General features: G+C 59.6%; 1 protein-coding gene across 5 annotated transcripts in view; it reads right to left on the bottom strand.

The window, feature by feature from the left end:
• Positions 1-18,768, bottom strand: part of SLC6A3 (solute carrier family 6 member 3) — a 35,833-nt gene that overhangs the window by 1,807 nt on the left and 15,258 nt on the right. For 3 of the 5 annotated variants that reach the window (XR_004349398.1, XR_004349400.1, XR_004349399.1), the window contains exons 6-10: positions 18,512-18,646; positions 14,703-14,806; positions 13,128-13,252; positions 8,792-9,670; positions 8,314-8,415 (exon numbers count right to left, since the gene is read on the bottom strand). Coding sequence is in view for 2 of the 5 variants with exons in the window: in XM_032628651.1 (XP_032484542.1) it covers positions 2,967-3,038; positions 3,853-4,020; positions 5,162-5,262; positions 7,547-7,646; positions 8,287-8,415; positions 9,558-9,670; positions 13,128-13,252; positions 14,703-14,806; positions 18,512-18,646 (1,047 nt within the window). In the remaining 3 variants the exon portion in view is untranslated. Of the gene's footprint in view, positions 1-2,966; positions 3,039-3,852; positions 4,021-5,161; positions 5,263-7,546; positions 7,647-8,286; positions 8,416-8,791; positions 9,671-13,127; positions 13,253-14,702; positions 14,807-18,511; positions 18,647-18,768 lie in introns of those variants that run through there. The other 2 variants (XM_032628652.1, XM_032628651.1) reach the window with 2 other exon arrangements.

Here is an 18,768-nt window from a genome sequence, read left to right as displayed (position 1 = left end):
GTTAGTTCAGCTTAGTTTTGAGCACAAGCCATCCGATCACACTAAATGGCAAGAACCGTGTTTTGTAAACGTTTCCAGACAAAGACGGGCAGGGCTTGTTTCTGACACAGCCACACCGGGGGTAGGAAGATTCTGCCTCCGGTCCCACCGCAGGGCCGTAGGACACACCCACACAGCAGCCAAAGGGCAGCCAGAGGGCAGGGCTTGACCAGGGACGCCCCAGACCAGTGCTGAGGCCGGGGGTGGGGGGGGCACACCTGGGCCCCAGCTGAGACCCGCCCCCGGGGGTGAAGTGGCCCTGTGTCCTGGCCACACACGAGCCGAAGGCGACCTTCTCAGAGGAAGGTGTGCTTACAGGGCCTCTCGGAGTCCCCACAGGTGGAGATCAGGCCGTGAAGCTGCAACCAGGAGGGCAGAAACACAGGTAGCAGCCACCCGGGGCGGGTCGGCAAGAACCGGAAACTCCAGTTCAGATCCCCACGGACCAGAGAGGTTGTGTGATCCTCAGATTACTGGGCAGCTGTGTAAGAAATGGTTTAAAAAGTGACAGATGCCACGTACGGTGCTACACAGTTCCAAGGCCAACTGCTGCTTCCAGAGACGTGGACAATGTGACTGTCGGTGAAGGGGGACACAGGAAGGGGGTACGTGATGGAGACGCTTTTCCATAACTGCACACGTGACACTTCCATGTGCAGCGTCAAAGTGAACGGCCACAGCTACAGACAAAGATATTTCTGGTCCAGGGAATTCCCTGGTGCTCCAGTGGTTAGGACTCGGTGCTTTCACTGCCTGGTCGGGGAACTAAGAACCCGCAAGATGCCCGGCTCAGCCAAAAAGAAAAAAAAGATATTTCTGGTCCAGATGGAGTAATGGGGATTGAATATATTCTACCATCTGACACAGCTTAAAATGAACAAAATGTATATAATAATGGGTTTTCAGACACAGGAGGCCAGACGGCAAAGGACAGATTCCCCGAGGGAGACAAGCAGGGGGGTCTGTCCAACTGCCCCATTGCGGCCTCGAGGGGCAATCTAGGCTTCAGCGGGGGAGGGGACGCCCAGGTGGGGCAGCGAACCCCTGGCCTGATGAGGTGGGGTGACTGCTGGGGAGCCCAAGGCGGCTGGAGTTCACAGGATGGAGCTGCAGAGGGGCGAGTGCGGCACTGAGAGCCCTGGGCACGTGCACAGGGACCCGAGGGTTCAGCTGAGCATTTAGGGCACTCGAGGCCGGAGACACCCTCCCAGCAGGATTCGGGAAATGTCTCTGAAACTCACAGGACAGGAGCTGTGTCCGCCCCGCAGCCAGGCCGGAGCATCTCCTGGATCTTGGGGCGCCGGGTAGAGTGTTCACCAAGGTCTTGCACCAGCATTGGAAACCGCCCCCCACTAAATGCCGCTCTGGTCCCACCTAACAAGTCTTAAAAGCCAAGTCCTCCAAAGATCAAACTGTCTCCGAGTAACTTAATGACGACCCAGAACAAAGCTTAAGAATATGTAAAGGAGCACAGATACATCCAGCCTCTAACAAGGTAAAACTCACAATATCTGGAATCCAATTAACAATGACCAGACGTGTGAAGCAGCAGCAGAACTCAACCCCTTATGAGAAAAGTCAACTGACACTGACCAATAATCACAACAAATATAAGTGGATTAAATCTGCCCAGTTGCCAGACTAAAGCATTCCAGTGTATTTGAGGTTTGCAAAAGACACCTAAATGTTAAGATGATTGCAAGGTTGGAAGTTAAAAGATCACAAAAGACATTTCAGGTAAACTCAAAAGAAACCTAGTGCAGCCGTAGTCACCTCAGACAAGAAGGACTTTAAGAGCAAAAACACGGCAAGGGAGCAAGGATCGGCCAAGTAGGTGTGATCATTTGGAACCCATACCTGTCCCAGAAAACAGGCTCAGAGTAGATAAAGCAAAACCCAGTAGAACTACAAGGGGAAATTGGACAAATATGCTTTCAGGGTCAGATATCCCATAAATATCTACTGATTACTGATGGTTAAACAGAGCTAAAATGTGCAAAATTGTAAAAGATTTGAACAACGCAGTTACAAGCTCAATCTAATGGACAGAAGGAGAATCGCATATCAACAATTGGAGAATACATCTCACCTAAAGGTACACGTAGCACTTATAAAATTTGATTAGGTACTTGGCCATAAAGGAGTATCAGTACACTCCAAAGAATGAGTAAAAAGGTGTCTGAACACAATGCAATTAATTTAGAAATCAATAACGAAAAGATAAATGAAACGTCCCCATATATTGGGGAATTTAAAGGCAGACTTCTAAGCGTGGGTGGAAGAAGTCACAACAAAAATTAAAATACGCTTAGAACTAAATGATACACAAAATGCCGTGTTAAACGTTGTGACATATAGCTGATTCGCTTTGTTATACAGCAGAAACTAACACAACACTGTAAAACAATTATACTCCAATAAAGACGTTAACAACAATTTCTAATTATAAGAAAAAAAAAGTTGTGGAACACAGCCAACAGGGTATTTTGAGGGAAATTCTTAGCCTTGAATGCTTATGTTAGAAAAGAAGAAAGGTTGAAAATTAATGATCCATGGTCTAAGTTCAAAAGTTAGTAAATGTATGACAGAGTAGACCAATGAAAGTAGAAGGGAGAAATAATGACAGGGCTGAAATGAACGAGGCAGAAAGCAAAGCACAAACAGAGCATCCTGCAACCAAGTCGCGACCCTTCAAGCTGCGTAAGGGGAAGTTCTCTGTCCCAATAGGCCCCCACCTCCACCCCTGCCTAAAATCATGTCCCTCACACAGCTTTTGAGTCAGTGTCCACGCCCTGGAAGGGCTTGGCTGTGCAGCATTCACAGCTGACGCGGGCGTCCTGACCACGCACCTCGCTCTGGGCTTGGAGGAGGGTCACCCACCCAGGTCGCCTCCGCCCCCAGCCAGCGGCGGGGAGAGTGGCACTCACCGTGAACTGGCGCACCTCCCCTCTGTCCACCCGCTCGTGATCCTTCTCGGGCGTGATGGCGTAGGCCAGCTTCTAGAAGACAAGGAGCAACTGTGGGTACCGGCCCAGCCTCAGCGGGGTGAACGGGCCCTGCTCAACGGCTGTCGATGTGGGAGCTGATGGCTTGGGTCTCCTTAGACCCTGGAGCAAAGTCCAGCCCAACTCGAAGTAGCCACTACTGGAGGAGGCTCGTCTCCACGTCAAGCTCGTGGTGGGCCCTGAGCAAAGGTGCCCTCCATCTCTTCCAGGAATCCCGGCATCAAGATGTGAGGTAGAGGGACCCCCGTGCCCAACCCACCCACCTCCTCCTTCATAGGTGACGCAGAAGCTTGCCCGAGCGACTGCGAGGCCCAGAGCCACCCCCAACCCACACGGGGGTGCCCGCCTGGGGATCCCGCTGGCCCTGCTCGGCCCCACGTGGACTCGGCCCCAGGAGAGGGCGGGTCCCCTGCTTCCACCCCCACCCTCAGACCACTGCCCTTCCACCTGCACTGCACACCGTAGAGCATGTGTGCACACACAGAGACACACACAGACAAGTACGCACGTGTATGTGCCCAGGTGAGGACACACACACACCAAGACAGGCACACACAGGTGCACACACAAAGACAGGCACGCACAGGCACGCACACACACACACACACACACGCACAGGCACAGCCCACCCCCACACCAGCCCACGTGTCTCTGGCATGATCACCGGCCCCTCCAGCCCCTCCTGCTGGGCAGAGACGAGCAGGCGGGAGCAGGCCTGGGACAGGGACACCCGCCTGACCTTGTTGGTGGCCTCACAATCGGGGGCGGGGGGGAAGGGCAGGTGAGGGAGACCCGTCCAGATACACACCTCCCTCGAGGAGCCGGGCAGGCTGCAGAACTTGTAGGCAGCGTAGATGGGCACCACGGACATGGAGGATGCAGCGATGGTCCAGCCCAGCGCGTTGGCCCACTCGGGGAAGATGTAGGCTCCGTAGTGCGGGGGCCGGAAGGTTGCGATGCTGACCACGACCACAAACTGAAACCGAGGGACAGGGGTCAGGGGCGGCTGGGGGCAGGGGTACCAAGCGGGTGGCTCCGGTGGAGGGTCCCCCGCACAACGGGACTAGGCCGTGAACCTGGGCAGTGGGCGTCTGTGTGCACTCTGCAGACCAGGGCTGCTGCGGGATGGGGCGGGGGTGCTTGCGGGGCGCACATCCCTCCAATTCTTAAGTCTGATGGGCGGGGATTCTCTCACTGTCCCTTGTACACCTCACAGGTTGCCACACGGGGAGAAGCAGGACACCTGGCCGGTCTGGAGGTCACATGCCCCAGGCTGCTGGGTAGCTGGGGGTGACCAGCAGCCCCTGCGGGTTTGGAGCAGCTCAGGGAGCTTGGGGCTTGAACTGGGAACCTCACCCCCACTCCGCCTCCTCTCTCACTGGCCCTCGGGGTGGAGGGGGCGCTGCCCGAGGCCCCTGCCCCGTCCGTGGACACCCTGGGGGCCGCTGGGCTGGCTGGACAGGAGGAGGGCCAAGGTCACGAGGTGCTCGCCGGCCTGGGCTCTGCACTCAGAGCTGGAAGGCCGCTGAACGGCTGCCTGGGGCCACCAGACAGGGCAGGCAGTTCCAGCTTCGTGAGCCGTCGGGGCTCGGTCACAGCCACCCAGCTCTGAGGTTGTGGTGTGGATGTGTGGATGAACCAGCACGGCCGTGTTCCAACGCAACAGGCGGTGGGTGGACCTGGCCGCAGGCCCGAGCTTGCAGACCCATGGCCTGGACGACAGCAGCTACTGGGGAGCCCTGGGGGCTGTGCTGTCACAGAACCTGAGCGGCTCCCGTCCGGCCTCGCATCTGAGCACCCGTCTTCCCAGGTTCTAACCCTTCTCTCGGGCCTCCAGGCAGAGGTCAGCTGATGCCCTCCAAGCACAGGGGCCGAGCAGGACACACACGGGCCTTAATCGGGTGGGAGCCCTGCCTCCCATGAGTGGTTTCTCAGTGGCTCCAGTCGGGGGCGGGCCTTCAGGAGACCAGAGGATGTGGGGGGCCAGCCTGCCCTCCTGCTGACTCCCGCCCGTGGAGACCCTGGTCCCCGGGCAGCACCGAGCCCCTCCCCCAGCATCAGGCGTGTGTGGGCACTGCTGGACCGGGTGGCGGGGGAGCGGGGCAGAGGGGCCTCACCAGGAGGAAGCAGGGGCTGATGAACTTCCAGCACAGCCGCCAGTAGAGGCTGGGCCGCTGCCCGGTCATCTGTTTGATGTCGTCGCTGAACTGCCACACGCCTGCGGGGAGGTGGCCAAGCAGGCGGTCAGCACGGCACCTGCCCGAGACGCGGGCCCCGCCGGGCCCTCACCAGCCCCGGGCCACCCCCAGCGGACCTGGAGCTCGGGAGGCACGCTGGTGCCCAGGCCGCCCCACCCAGCCGCCCAGGGGTCTTGCTGACCCGGGTCCGATGCATGTCCCCGTGGTGACACTGGGATCACCGATGACCCCAAGGGGGCCTGTGGGGCCTCCGCCCTCCTCCCATCTCAGGTCCTCCTCCCTGTGGCCCACGGCCATCCCTGCTTCCCCTCTGTAATCACTGTTTTTTCATTTACAAAAATCATGGTAAAATATATATAACATAAAACTTACCACTTTAACCATTTTTAGTGCACAGCTCAGTGGCATTGAGTACATTCACACCGTCGTGCAAGTACCACCACCACCTCCAGAATGTTCTCATCCTCCCCAACTGAGGTTCCGTCCCCATTAAATGCTCACTCCCCACCCCCTCGGCCAGCCCATGCCACGCCCCCATCCTACTTCCTGTCTGTGAACCTGACTCTTCCGGGGACCTCACGGGAATCCTACAGGATCTCCTTCTGTAACTGGCTTATGTCACCGAGCATGATGTCCTCAAGGTTCCTCCATGCTGTAGTAGCACGTGTCACAATGTCCGCTCCGTTTATGGCAACATTCTTTTGTAAGGAAAGCTACTTCTGGAAGCTCCGTGTGCCACAGCTCTCTCCAGATCTTACAGTGATTTCCCTTGCCCTGAGCCTGGCCTGGCCTCTGGTCACGTGACAGCAGCTGGTTGGCCGAGTCTGTGTCACATGCAGGGACACAGCAGAGCTACACTGCCCTGCAGAATCCCCTCTTCACACTCCAACCCCATCCGCAGATCCCGGACTCGGACCCTGGAGGAGTGGGGTGGAGGGGGCTGACCCCAAAGGCCAGCAAAGACGGGCGTGTCCACCAGCCCCTTGGGCCCTTAAGCAGGTCCAGGGCGGGCCAACCCGTCCACAGGGACCTGGGGGCACTGAGAGGTGGGTGCGTTCTGGGTGTGAATCGCCGTCCGGAGAAACAGCGTGACCTCTGTCTTCAGAGGCTTTGGGGAGCACCTGGTCCCTGCAGGGCCAGCCTCCCTCCCGTCTCCGCCAGCCCCACGCTCATGGCTGTGGGATACGTTTGAAGTACTCTCTCTCCTTCTCTGAGGTTTTATTTGGGGGTGGGGAGATTATGATTTAAAGCTATAGACAAGTATTGGTTCCAGGTGCCAACGAAGGCACAGAGAGCTTGATATTTCCCTTTTCTGTAGCAAAGTAACTATAATTGGGAGAGTTCTTGGAATAGGGACTATTTGCCAAGTTAAGCCTCTCAAAGCTGGAGTGCTTTTCAGGTTGTAATTCCAGGGCCGAGGCAGAGACCACGGCCCCCTCGTGTGACGCCGGGGCTGCTGCGACACTGCGGTTCTTGGACAGCACAGACCTTCGGCTCTGGGCTACAGCACGTACACATGCAGGGGAGTGTGCCCGTTATCATGACTCCAGGTCACAGGAAAGACACGGAGAGAGCTCAAGGTGGGCCGGGCAGCAGGCTGGAAAGGGCACAGCGTCTGCAGCTGTCAAACTTACAGCAGGACATCCCGGGAAACAGGGCAGGCGCCCCAGGAGGGGCCGGGGAGCACGGCTGCAGGCCGCGCGGCGCCCCTTCCAGGGGCTGCCTGCTGACCAGCAGGCCTCTGACCTCGAGGGGCTCCCAGGCCTAATCCACGAATGAGCTCTGGACCAGGGCGGGGGATGGTCTGGAGTCCAGGTGGTGCTGTCCGCGCAGGGTCAGGAGCTCTGACCTGACGCTGAACAGCGGCTCTCTGAACACCACCGTCACCCCTCCCGTCAGCTGAGGGCCTTAGTGGCACGTCCCCAGAGAGAAGCCCACTCAGCCTGTTCCCCTGCCACCTCGGTGCGGAGACCTCGCCTCCAGCACCAGCCAGTGTCCCAGCGTCCTCGCAAATCCTTCCTCCTCAAGAACCAGCAGTGTGATTCTGTGGCCACACCGAGTGCTCTGACCGCGGTAAGGATTTCGGGCTGCCGTCCAGGCTGTCCTCACTGATCCATGGAACAGCTGGCTGCCAAGCCTCCTCTGTGATGTGTGGTGACCACAGAGCAGGGCAGCTTTGCCAAAAAGGAAGCAGCACAGCGACAAAGCCCAAGGACGCCGGCCCTGCTGGTCGCAGTGATGGCACAGGGGCTGGGTCTTTGCGGTTGGAGCACACCAGCCCCCCGAGGAAAGCTCCGTCCTTACCGTAGAACCAGGCCACCCCGATGACCTCCATGAGCACCCCGAAGAGGATGGACGTGCCGGCCGCAAAGTGGTCCAGCAGCGTGAAGACGTAGATGCCACCCTAGGAGAGACGGGAGCGCCTGCTGAACTCGGGGTGCCTGGTGTGGCACGCCTCGCCCACGAAGGTGAGCTTTCCAAAGCATAAACTTGGCCTGCAGTTTCAGTTGACAGACAACTTCTAGTTTACTCCCTAGAGAGTGTTATTTGAATCACTAAAATTCAGTACACAAGCAGCTACTTAGGGACCCATCTATTCCGAAAAAGAAAAACTCCTCTCCTCCCCAGCAATTAGGGATGAAGGCAAAGCAAATGCCAAAGCTGGCAGGGCCTCTGTGAGGGAGGGGACCTGGGTCCTGCATCCCCCCGACAGGCCTCCCCTGACCCTCCAGGCCCACAAATCCACGGGCTCTTCCCAGGGAGCTGTCCAGGTTCTGAAACACTCCAGACCAAGTGCTCAGGCACCCAGGGACCGCGTGAGACCATGGCGACTCTGAGTGACCGTGGCTCCCTGCGTGTGTTCAAGGCCACCCCGAGTGTGACCACAGCCACCCGCGTATTACAGGTCATGGGTTGTTTGGAGGGGTGCAGCCCTCGGAAATGCTGTGGTTCTGTCTGGTCTGACAGCAGTAACCATTGCTGCCCAACACCAAATGCTAATGAGACATCGTCAGGCGGGCGAGCGCAGGTACGCAGGTACTTACGTTGGTGACGCAGAAGAGGGAGAGAAGGAAGGTTGCCAGGACGATGACGAGGGTGAAGAGCTCCCGGTGCCTGTGCAGCAGCTGGAACTCATCGATGAGCCCGGTGATCACCGACTCCATCCCGCCCATCTGCAGCCGACACAGGGCAGAGAAGCGCTGGGGGCGGGGCCGGCGCTCTGCACCCCGCCTAGGCCCCCATTCGGGCAACTCAACGGACGCGCACACCCAGGAGCTGCACGGTGTCTGGGGTGCCGAATGCACCCTCGGCAAGGGCTGCTCTGGAGACGCGGCCACCGGAGAGCGAGGACCTGGGGTAGATGCCCTGTCCCCTGGTGAGGATTTGCCAGACGGGGGTGGAGCGCTACGTGGCCCTCGTAATACCGTCCCCTGCGTCGCCACAAAGGCTCAGCTGTGCTGGGCTTTTCTAAGCAAGTGTCTGTCCCGCAAGCGCGGCTTAGTTTCGCTCCCAGGGAGGACCCGGCCTGGCCACTGGCCATGCCCTCACCGATTAAGCCCTCCTGACTCTCAGTACTGTCGTGACGGGGTGTCGCCCACGAAACCCGGCCAGCTGGGGAGCCTCTCTGCCCTGCTCTGTTGGGACCGCCTCCTCCAGGAAGTGCTGATTATGGGAGTCACCGCCAAAGGCTGTGCCCACCCAGTGGGCAGGTGACAAGGCTGACGGGGAGATGGAGGTGGAGGGCTACAGCGCGTGACCAGCAGTCACAGGGTGGGGATCCGTGGTCCTCCGCACTTTCCAGGAAGCTCGGATGAGCGTGGGGCCTGGGGTCTCGGCTGGCGGTCCCAGCAGGCCACGCGGAGGAGTAGCCCGAGGAAGTCCGCCTGCCGAGCCAGCGCCCATGCGCACGCAGGGCCGCTATAGGATGCTCAGCGGGCCTGGCCGCAGCCTCCGCTTCCCACCCCGCACGGGCACCCTTCCTCCTGGCGGCTGAGGGGCAGGCTGCCCGGGCCCTGCGAGTCCCATCACCCCGTTGCCTCGTCTTCCTGCACGGCCCTGCTGCCCCCGGCCCTGTGCCTGTGTGTTTAGGACTCTCGGGGGGCTTTCTGTGCCCCTCCACCCCCAGGGAAAGAAGAGGGGAGAGCTGGTCTGAAGCCTCCTTGCCAGTTACTGTGGGACCCTGCCTCCCACGCAGGGGCTCTGTGCAGGCACAGGGGTTTGGGAGACCCGCAAGGGCATCTGGGGCCGGCCTGGCCCTGTGAGGGCTGGCTGTCACTGGCGGGCCCACGGCACGCGGAGCGCCGAGGTCACTCACGGCGCTGTCGATTCCCAGGGTGAGTAGCATGACGAAGAAGACCACGGCCCAGACGGAGGACAGCGGGAGCGTGGCAAGCGCCTCGGGGTAGATGACGAAGATCAGCCCCGGCCCTGAAAGCAGACCCCGCCGTTGCTTCCCGCCACCCCCAGCTCCACCCCCGCCCGGAGACCACAAAGCCCTGCCCACGGCCTTATCTCCGCCCTCCTTGGAAAGTCCTCCCTCCTGGAATTCAGGGCCCAGGACTCTGGAGAATGGAGACTGGATCCATGGGAGGGAGGGCCTCTGTTCTGTCCCCTCCAGCCTGCCGACCGCCTCCCGGGGCTGTGCGGGCCCTGGGAGAGGAGGGGGCACAGCCAACGGGAAGAGGGTGGGAGGGGCTTTCCAGGGGCCCTACCCTTTATCCCTCCAAGCACTCGGGGCACCTCCTGGTTTGTCTCTTGTGCCCGTCGTGGACACATGTGCGCTGCCCACACGCTCAGGCATGCCTGAGAGGCATGCCCAGAGCCAGGGCCCACCTCCCGCGTAGCCCACGCTGTAAATACTTTTCTGCGCCAACATATTACTCGAATATCATCTTTAGAAACCATGCACTGTTACGTGGTTTGGAGACGGGGCGGACAGACTCCTCCAAGACTGCGGTGGGAAAGCTGGGGGCTGGGGTAAAATCTCAGCAAGTGCTCCCAAAGTAAAAAAGATGCCCACGGGAAACCGCTAGTTGATCATTTTCATGGGTAACCTAAAAAGATGTGCCATGTAGCTCCCTGGCACGGTCTCCCAAGCACTTGATCACGGAGGTGTAACAACTTTTCTGGTTCCCTCGTCCTCAGCGGGGCCTGTTCGGGTGCCAGCTGTTAGGAACAGGGCACTTACTGATCCTTCTAGAGAATCAAACGAAGGCCAGAGCCAGGGCCCACCTCCCAAGGTCTCTTAGGAGCCCTGGTGTCAGGCCTGTGCTCTGCGATTCCCAACCCCACGGAAGGAGCAGGGTTTCCGGTGTGGAGCGAAGGGGTGGCTCGTTTGAAAAGCTCTACAGTCTAAATGCCACAAACCCAGGAAGCTATAACCATATGCTCGGCTGAACGTAAGGCCAACATCCTCACCTTTCATTTCTGTTCTTGGGATAACATTTCACCCTGTTTTCTTGAGAATTAGAGCCATAAATGACATTTACTTTGCTTGTCACGGAAATGCATAGAATACATTCAGCTGACTTCAGGGGTTAATGGAGGCTCTTGCAAACTATTGCTACTTATCATAATAAAGGGCAAAAGAGCGGTGAAAATGCATAAATGCAACAGAGTAAATTTCACTGCTCTGTACTTATTTGCATTATGTTCCCTTTCTCCTGCCTATATTGGATTTTTTTTTTTTTTCCTACAGGAAAGAGTATGGATTTGGAAACACTTGCTGAGATTTCACCCCAGCCCCCAGCTTTCCCACCGCAGTCTTGGAGGGGTCTGTCCGCCCCGTCTCCAAACCTCTGTTTCCTGCTTTCAAAGTGTGGCTCCAAATGTGACCTAATGAAACTGCAAAGCTTTTGCACAGCAAAGGAAACCATAAACAAGACGAAAAGACAACCCTCAGAATGGGAGAAAATATTTGCAAACGAATCAACGGACAAAGGATTTAACTCCAAAATGTGTAAACAGCTCATGCAACTCAATAGTAAAAAAACAAACAACCCAATCCAAAAATGGGCAGAAGACCTAAATAGACATTTCTCCAAAGAAGATATACAGACGGCCAACAAATGCGTGAAAGGATGCTCAACATCGCTAATCATTAGAGAAATGCAAATCAAAACCACAATGAGATATCATCTCACGCCAGTCAGAATGGCCGTCATCAAAAAATCTAGAAACAACAAATGCTGGAGAGGGTGTGGAGAAAAGGGAACCCTCTTGCACTGTTGGTGGGAATGTAAATTTTTACAGCCACTATGGAGAACAGTATGGAGGTTCCTTAAGAAACTAAAAACAGAACTACCGTACGACCCAGCAATCCCACTACTGGGCATATACCCAGAGAAAACCATAATTCAAAAAGACACATGCACCCCAATGTTCACTGCAGCGCTATTTACAATAGCCAGGACACGGAAGCAACCTAAGTGCCCATCGACAGACGAATGGATAAAAGATGTGGCACATATATACAATGGAATCTTACTCAGCCATTACAAGGAACAAAATTGGGTCATTTGTTGAGACGTGGATGGATCTAGAGACTGTCATACAGAGTGAAGTAAGCAGAAAGAGAAAGACAAATATCGTATATTAACGCATATATGTGGAATCTAGAAAAATGGGACAGATGAACCGGTTTGCAGGGCAGAAATTGAGACACAGACGTAGAGAACAAACCTATGGACACCAAGGCGGGGAAAGCAGCGGGGGTGGGGCTGGGGGTGGGATGAATTGGGCGATTGGGACTGACATGTATACACTGATGTGCATAAAATTGATGACTAATAAGAACCTGCTGTATAAAAAAATAAATAAAATAAAATTCAAAAATTCAAAAAAAAAAAAGTGCGGCTCCCAACACTCAACTTCTCAAGAACTGGATGGGCTGACGGGCCGACCCACTGAGAGCTCCGGGCGCAGGTGGGGTTGGCCCTCTGTCCCCCTCAGCCCCTCCCTGAAGGCTACCCTCCTGCTGAAGAGTGAGAGGACCCAGGAGGAGATCAGTCCCCCAGCCCCCGGGAGAAGAGGGGCTTCCCAGGGGAAGGGAGGGGCCCACCCCTGAGCGGGACGGTCTCGGGGGAGGCCCCTCCTGGTTCACGCACAGAGCGATCCTGCAGGCCGGTGAGGGTGGCGGCCGTCGTGGGAGGCCTTGGGGTCCTAAGCCGTGACTTTCTGCCCAGCACCCCGGGGGCTCTCTCTTGCGGGGCCCAGCTCGGTCCCTGTGTCACCTGGGCCCAAACCCTCCCCCGTCCACTCCCCCTCAGCTAACTTCCTGGTTTGCAGACACTCGGTGTCTGTGACGGCATGGTGAGCAGGTTGGGAACGTGGGTCTCTGTTGTCACCGTGTCCAGAGACTTCAGGGGATTCTCGGCTATTAACCAAATCCCATCTACACGTGCCATGGCCACTGGGTATCTGGAGGAAAAGCTTTGGAACAGAGTAACTGCTATGTCCAAACCAGCCCGGCTTCCCTCTGGCTGACCACACCGAGGTCCGTGCCGCTCGGAACAGCTCAGAGCCCTGAACTTCACGTCCCTGGCCAGGTGTAAACAACGGCGGGGGCCGCCCAGTGAGGGAACCAGACCCTCGTCCTGCAGCCGAGTGGCCTCTGCAAGGCGCACTGGGACAAGGGGCAAAGATGCCCAAGCCTCTGCATGCAGCACGGTGGTCCGAGGGGGCAGGCGCAGGGTGCGCGGGGAGGCGGTGGGTGCGCTGCACCCAGGATCCTGTTCTCAGTCACATCAGCCGCTCTTGGGAAGGGCGCTGGAGGCCTGTGCCTTTCCCTCTAGGTTTGCAGGGAAAACACTCGTCGAGAACTGGGCAGCCTGAACCTCGGGAGCGGGCGGGGTGGGGGGGGAGCTGCCTGCCCCGGGGCACTCACCGTCCTTGGCCACGTCCCCGATGGGCACACTGTGCTTCTGGGCCATGTACCCCAGGAAGGAGAAGACCACGAAGCCGGAGGAGAAGCTCGTCAGCGAGTTGACGGAGGTGGTGATGATCGCGTCTCTGCAGGAACAAGACGTGCTGTCTCAGCACCCGGCCTGGAGCCGCTGCAATTTCCAGTCATCATCCGTAATTTACTGCGTCTGGGGCAGGCAGCTCCGGGGGCGCTTCCCCAGTCGAGCAGGCCAGCCCCTCCTGCGGTCCCAGAGGCTTTCCGGGGCTGCCCTGCGGGAGGGAGGCTGCCACCCGGTGATGGTGACAGGACCTCCCACCTGGACCCCCCACTGAGCGGCTTAGGGCTCTGGTCAGACGTTGGCTAGGCCAGGCCCTATGGCCCCTCCATGTTTGCCTGGGGACCAAGGGACTCTTGGGACCCCCGACTCAGTGCTGAAGGCGAGACAGTCCCGCCAGCAAAGCTGGGGCTCCAGGTGGGCAGCACAGACGACCACAGGGGTCCCTAGCCCTGCTCGACAGGGGCTGCCAGGCCGGGCTCTGAGATGTCTCCCGGGGACCTTGTTAAGATGAAGGTTCTGACGGGGCGGGTCTGGTGGGCCCCAGATGCTGTGTCTCCCATCGGCTCCTGGGGGTCCCGTGCTGCCGGCCTGTGGACCCCACTCTGACGGCTGAGAATTCAGAGAGCAGGGGAGGGGGCAGTGCGGGGTCAGCCCTCCTGGTGCCCGAGTGGAAGGACGTTTGCAGGGTGCTCAGACCCAGGTGGGCACAGGGTGGGCTCTGGCCCTGCCACGCAGACCCCACCTTTGCGTGGCCCTCTGGGGAGTGGTCAGCCTGGCCATTTTGCTGTGCGCACCGCCTTTGTATTTTTACCGCATTTTTACCCTCATGATATGAAAGAGAATAAATACAGGCTCGTGAAGGTCAAAGAAAGCAGTCCTGGATGAAATTCTTTCTCTGTTTTCAGAAGGATTTCAGGGCCAGCAAGTGGGTGCAGGTCACTCAGGTCATCCGGGCGGGGCGGCCCCAGCTGAGATGCTGCCAGAGCTCTGGGCGCACAGTGGAGCCACCTTCCGGCTCGTCCTGGTGCCGGGTCCCCGGCGGCCTCTGCACAGAGTCTGGGATGCCCCTGGGGCCCAGGATCCCTAGGTGCAGGCCAGGTGGGGACACATGCAGGCCCTTCCTCGCGGGGCACGTGGGGGAGGAGACCCGCCCTGAGTGCTGGGAGGATGGGGCCGGCTGGGTGGGGCAGGGGATGGAGCAGGGGGCAGAGGAAGGGGCCTGGGTGGGTGGGTGGGGGGTCCGGGACGCCTCCTCCCAGCGAGGTGATCAGCATCTCCACTGCTTCAATGCTCCCTTAAAGCCACAATCAACATTGCGCCTAGAGCTTCCCTGTTCGATTTCCACTTTAAAAGCCATTTGGCTTGGAGTTGCAAGCACAGCTCATTTCCCCCTCCCTTCATCCACGGACACATTACCTCCTAAAGCCAACGATGCCCCCCCATATCAGCTGTGCCCCCACTTGGTTCTGTAGAGCCTCTTACAGGAGCCCAGGACTCACCTGTAGCAGTTGTTGGTGAATTTATTGTAACTGGAGAAAGCTATGAGCACTCCAAGCCCCACTCCCAGCGAGAAGCATATCTGGACGGCGGCGTCTATCCAGACCTGCGCGGAGCAGGGACACAGACAGAGCGGCGGTGAGAGGTCCCTGCGGGGGGCTCGGCCAGCCCAAGGGCAGGGAGTGGTCCTGGGGTGGACCCACAGACGGCCGCACCTTCGATGCCAGGGGCTCCAAGGAACAGGGTCGAACTTAAACTCGACATCATTGTCAACAAGCAAATGTCATCTCAGGGAATAAACCTTTCCCGCGTTGCTGGCCCGAGAGAGCCTGAAACACAGGGGGCTGCGTCTTGTTGCAGGACCTGCGGTTCCTCATTACTCCAACTGGTGAGGGCTGGTCTGGCCCGTGACCCTGGTAACAGCAGTGATTTAGGAAAATGCTGTGTGCCGTGCGTGCCTCAATCAGACACGTGCCCACCAACACCCGCCTTCCGTCCTTCCCACGGAAGCACGTTGTGAGTGCCGGGTGAGCACACGGCGGGACGTGAAGAAAGGCCTGTGGAGCTGACCGTGGCTCTGACAGTGTGCGCTTGCTGGGGGTGGCACAGGTGGCATCCGGGTGCTGACACACATGACAGGTGAAGGCCTGCAGTCGATACTGGACCAAGAAGGTATTTTAAAGTCAGACACGACCCTCTTGGGTCAGGGTGATGTGGAGACCAGCTGGTGATGGTGATGTGGGCCCCCCTTGGCCCTGCGTAGCCTGGGGCAGGGATGAAGAGAGTGGAAGCCCCCCCGGGGGCCTGGCCAGACCTGCTGTGCTGGAAGGTCCTGGGGGCTGTCCCCACAGCCCGTGGTGCAGGCCTGTGGGCCGAGGTCCTCAGGCAGTGACTCCAGAGCTCCCCAGCTGGAGACACAGGGCAGCTGGCCTGAGTGTGACTGAGTGAGGGCGGGCAGCACGCCCAGTCTTGGGGTCACCCCAGCACTGGGGACAGCATGTTTCCCAGCTCAAGGCCTAGAGTGGCCAGGTGGGCAGGGGGCCAAGGGGTCCCCTCGTGCTGGTCATCAGCCAGCTCGTCTGGGCAGGTAGCTGTGGACAGGAGGCGGTGTCGCCAGGGGGCTCCTATCTCCTCTCAACCCCAGGTCCTCACAGTGGGCAGTGGCCACCCCAGAGTCTTTGCACGTGCAGCTCACCCATCAGGTTACGCCTCCCAGCCATCTGTCCAGGCCTTTGCTCACTGCCACTCCTAGGACCCAGCTCCAGACCCAGGCCACGGTCCACCCTGGGGCCTGCCTGGGCAGCCTCTCAGAACTGGCCTGGACTTGCCCTTCCTTTACTTCCCGTCCTCCTCTCTCCCGCTGGAATGGAGCCCTCCCAGACAGCACTCTGCCCAGCCCAGACCCGCCTGTCCGATGGAGCAGCTCCACGAGAGCTGCAGATGGACGACTGAGAGTCTGGACGGCCTGAAAGGGCCGGGCCTCTGGGTGCCACTGAGGACAGTGGCGCTGACCCCGAAGGCAGTCCCCTTCATCCCCATGGGGGTCTAGAAATGGCCCCAGGATGCAGGGCAGCCTCCACGTCAGAGCAGCACAGGGTCCCCGGTGCCAGGGGCACAAGAAGGGACGGAGCCGACGGTTACTTCCGCCCCATCCGCGTGCCGGGCAGGCCCCTCAGTGGAACCTCTGCTCCCACCCGGCCCGGACCAGTGAGGACCTGGCCAGGCCCCTCCCTCAGCCCCTCTGGACTGAGCCACCATGGCTGAACCCCCAGGGGGTGGGCAGGGACGAGCCTGGGATGGTGCTGGGGCCCTGCGCCCCGATCTGGGCCAGTCCCCAACCACATCCCCTCAGGGCCTGTGGGACCTGGTCCCCCACTGCCAAGCCCCAGGGGAAGGGTGCCGGGGCCGCTCAGTCTCTGAGGGAGGCTGTCCTGAGCCTGGGAGAGGGCGTACAGGCAGCCGCTGGGCCCGGAGCAGTCCTGGGAGGACGGCTCAGGATGGCCGCCCAGCGGGTGAGGCCCAGGCCCTGCTCTGTCCTGGAGGACATGGTGCAAAGTCAGCCAGAACCCCACGGGGGCACCAGGAACAGCCCCAGCCTCCGCGCTGGGGACTGCATAGACCTGTCCTTTGGGGACCGCGGTCTCCCAGCAGCCCAGTGCTGTGGGCCTGCTCTGTCCTGGTCTCTGCTCTTCCCCTCCCTAGCTGACGGGACTGTTAGAGGCAGGGACACTCAGGTCAGGTCCAGTCCTGTTGTGTCTCCGTCGCCCACCACCTACGCCTGTCCTCTGTCATCCGTCCGTCATCCACTGCCTGTCTGCGTATGAGCCATCATCCGTCCACCTGAAATCTATTTTCTGTCTCGTCCATCTGCCGATCTACCTCGCTTGTGACAACCACCGGTTCCCACTTTTCTCTGATTTCTTCGCACCCCGGCATCTGTTTTGCGTACCCTCATGCCGCCTGTCCTTCCTGCCTGACGCCCCACTTCTCTTTGACTTCCAGATCACGCCCGGCTGGCCTGGGACGCCCAAGGCCACCTCCTCCTGCCAGCACCCCCCAGCTGCCATGGGCTTTCCCGAGGATGGATGCCCTGCTGACCTCTCAGCTCCCCGGGCTTGGCTCTGCAGCTGTGGGGCCCCGGACCCGCTGCTGGACGGACTCTGCCTTTAGCCGTCTGTGGAGACCCGTGTGCTGCCCTCACAGCCTCGGTCCTCGGGTGGGCTGCCCGGCTGGTGCCCTGCTCACGGCTGCCCTCGCCTGTGTGCTTGTGGGGCCGAGACCGTGGTGCTTTCCTCTCGCTGCCCTTGGCGCCCGACCTCCGCCCTGTCAGCACCCCCAATTCCCAGGGTTCCTGGGGTCGGAGCCACGTCTGCCTCCCCTTCTCGCCCTTCCTGCCCACTGCTGCCCCAGGGGGTGCCTCCTCCGGCCCGATGAGCCCCACAGCCGACCCTCTCACAACCTGGCAGCGTCAGGCCCCGGCCCCACGCCTCAGCCGAGACCGCCCTCGCCCTCGTGCTGCTCCCGGTAGCTCAGCCTCCCTGGGTGGCCACTGGGGCCCCTCCCTCTGCCCCAGTCTAGTCCACCTGATTTTCCAGTGACCCCGCCTCCCGCCCAGCCTCCCCGCTTCTGGGCCTGTTTCCCTGCGATGCTGCTGCCTCTCTCTCTGGCCACCCACCGCCGCCCCGCCGTTGCCCGGCAGAGCCTCCTCTCTTCATGAGGTTGTCTTCTCATATTTCAACCCAGAATTACTTCTTCCTTTCCTGAAGAAACCTGCAGCCTGACTGTGGAGTAAGTTCTGGCCACGACGCGGTCACCTCGCGTCTTTACGCCGGGGGCGCCGGGTGCTGGACCATCAAGGTCTGGCTCCCCGAGGGGGACCCTAGTTCACGCAGCCTCAGCCCAGCTCCGAGGATGCATCCGGGGCCAGAGCTTGCGGCTGCGATCCAGCTGAGCGGCAACACCCTCGGGCACAGACCGGGCCGTCCCACAGGTGCTCATCCCAGGAGCCGGGAGCGTTGCTCCAGGGAGAGCACGGCCCGCAGCGAAGAGGTCGAGAGGCAGCCGACTCCCGCTCTCTCCCTGCAGAAACCTGGGTGGCCTGTTCCCCTAATGTCCTTACTCTGGTCCATTCAGCTGCTTGCTGTGCCCACACCGCCCCATGTCACCTGGACAGGGAACTCTGCTGGGTGGGCCCAGCACACAGCGGGGGAGTGAGAATTGCTGCCCAGCTGCAGCCTTTGGGGTCTCCTGCCTGGGATGTAGAGCCCCATGACCCATGTGGACTGGGGCCGCGAGCGGAGGGCGCACTCACCGAGGCCTCGCAGAGCCGACGGAAGTCCACGCTCAGGTACGCCCTGATGCCGTCCACGGCCCCAGGGAGGGTGACGCCTCGCAGAAGCAGCGCAAAGAGGACCACGTACGGCATGGTGGCCGTGATCCACACGACCTGGGGAGAGCACAGTGTCACCAGGCCGCACCGCCACCGGCTGGCATGGCTGGGCACAGAGTCACCCTCATGGTTTGTGCTCAGAGAGGGGGACCTCAGATTGGGAAGCCCGCCGTCCCAAA

This window comes from Phocoena sinus, chromosome 3 (genome assembly GCF_008692025.1).
Source record: "Phocoena sinus isolate mPhoSin1 chromosome 3, mPhoSin1.pri, whole genome shotgun sequence".
Taxonomy (NCBI): Eukaryota; Metazoa; Chordata; class Mammalia; order Artiodactyla; family Phocoenidae; genus Phocoena; species Phocoena sinus.
This window is presented reverse-complemented; position numbering and strand designations above follow the sequence as displayed.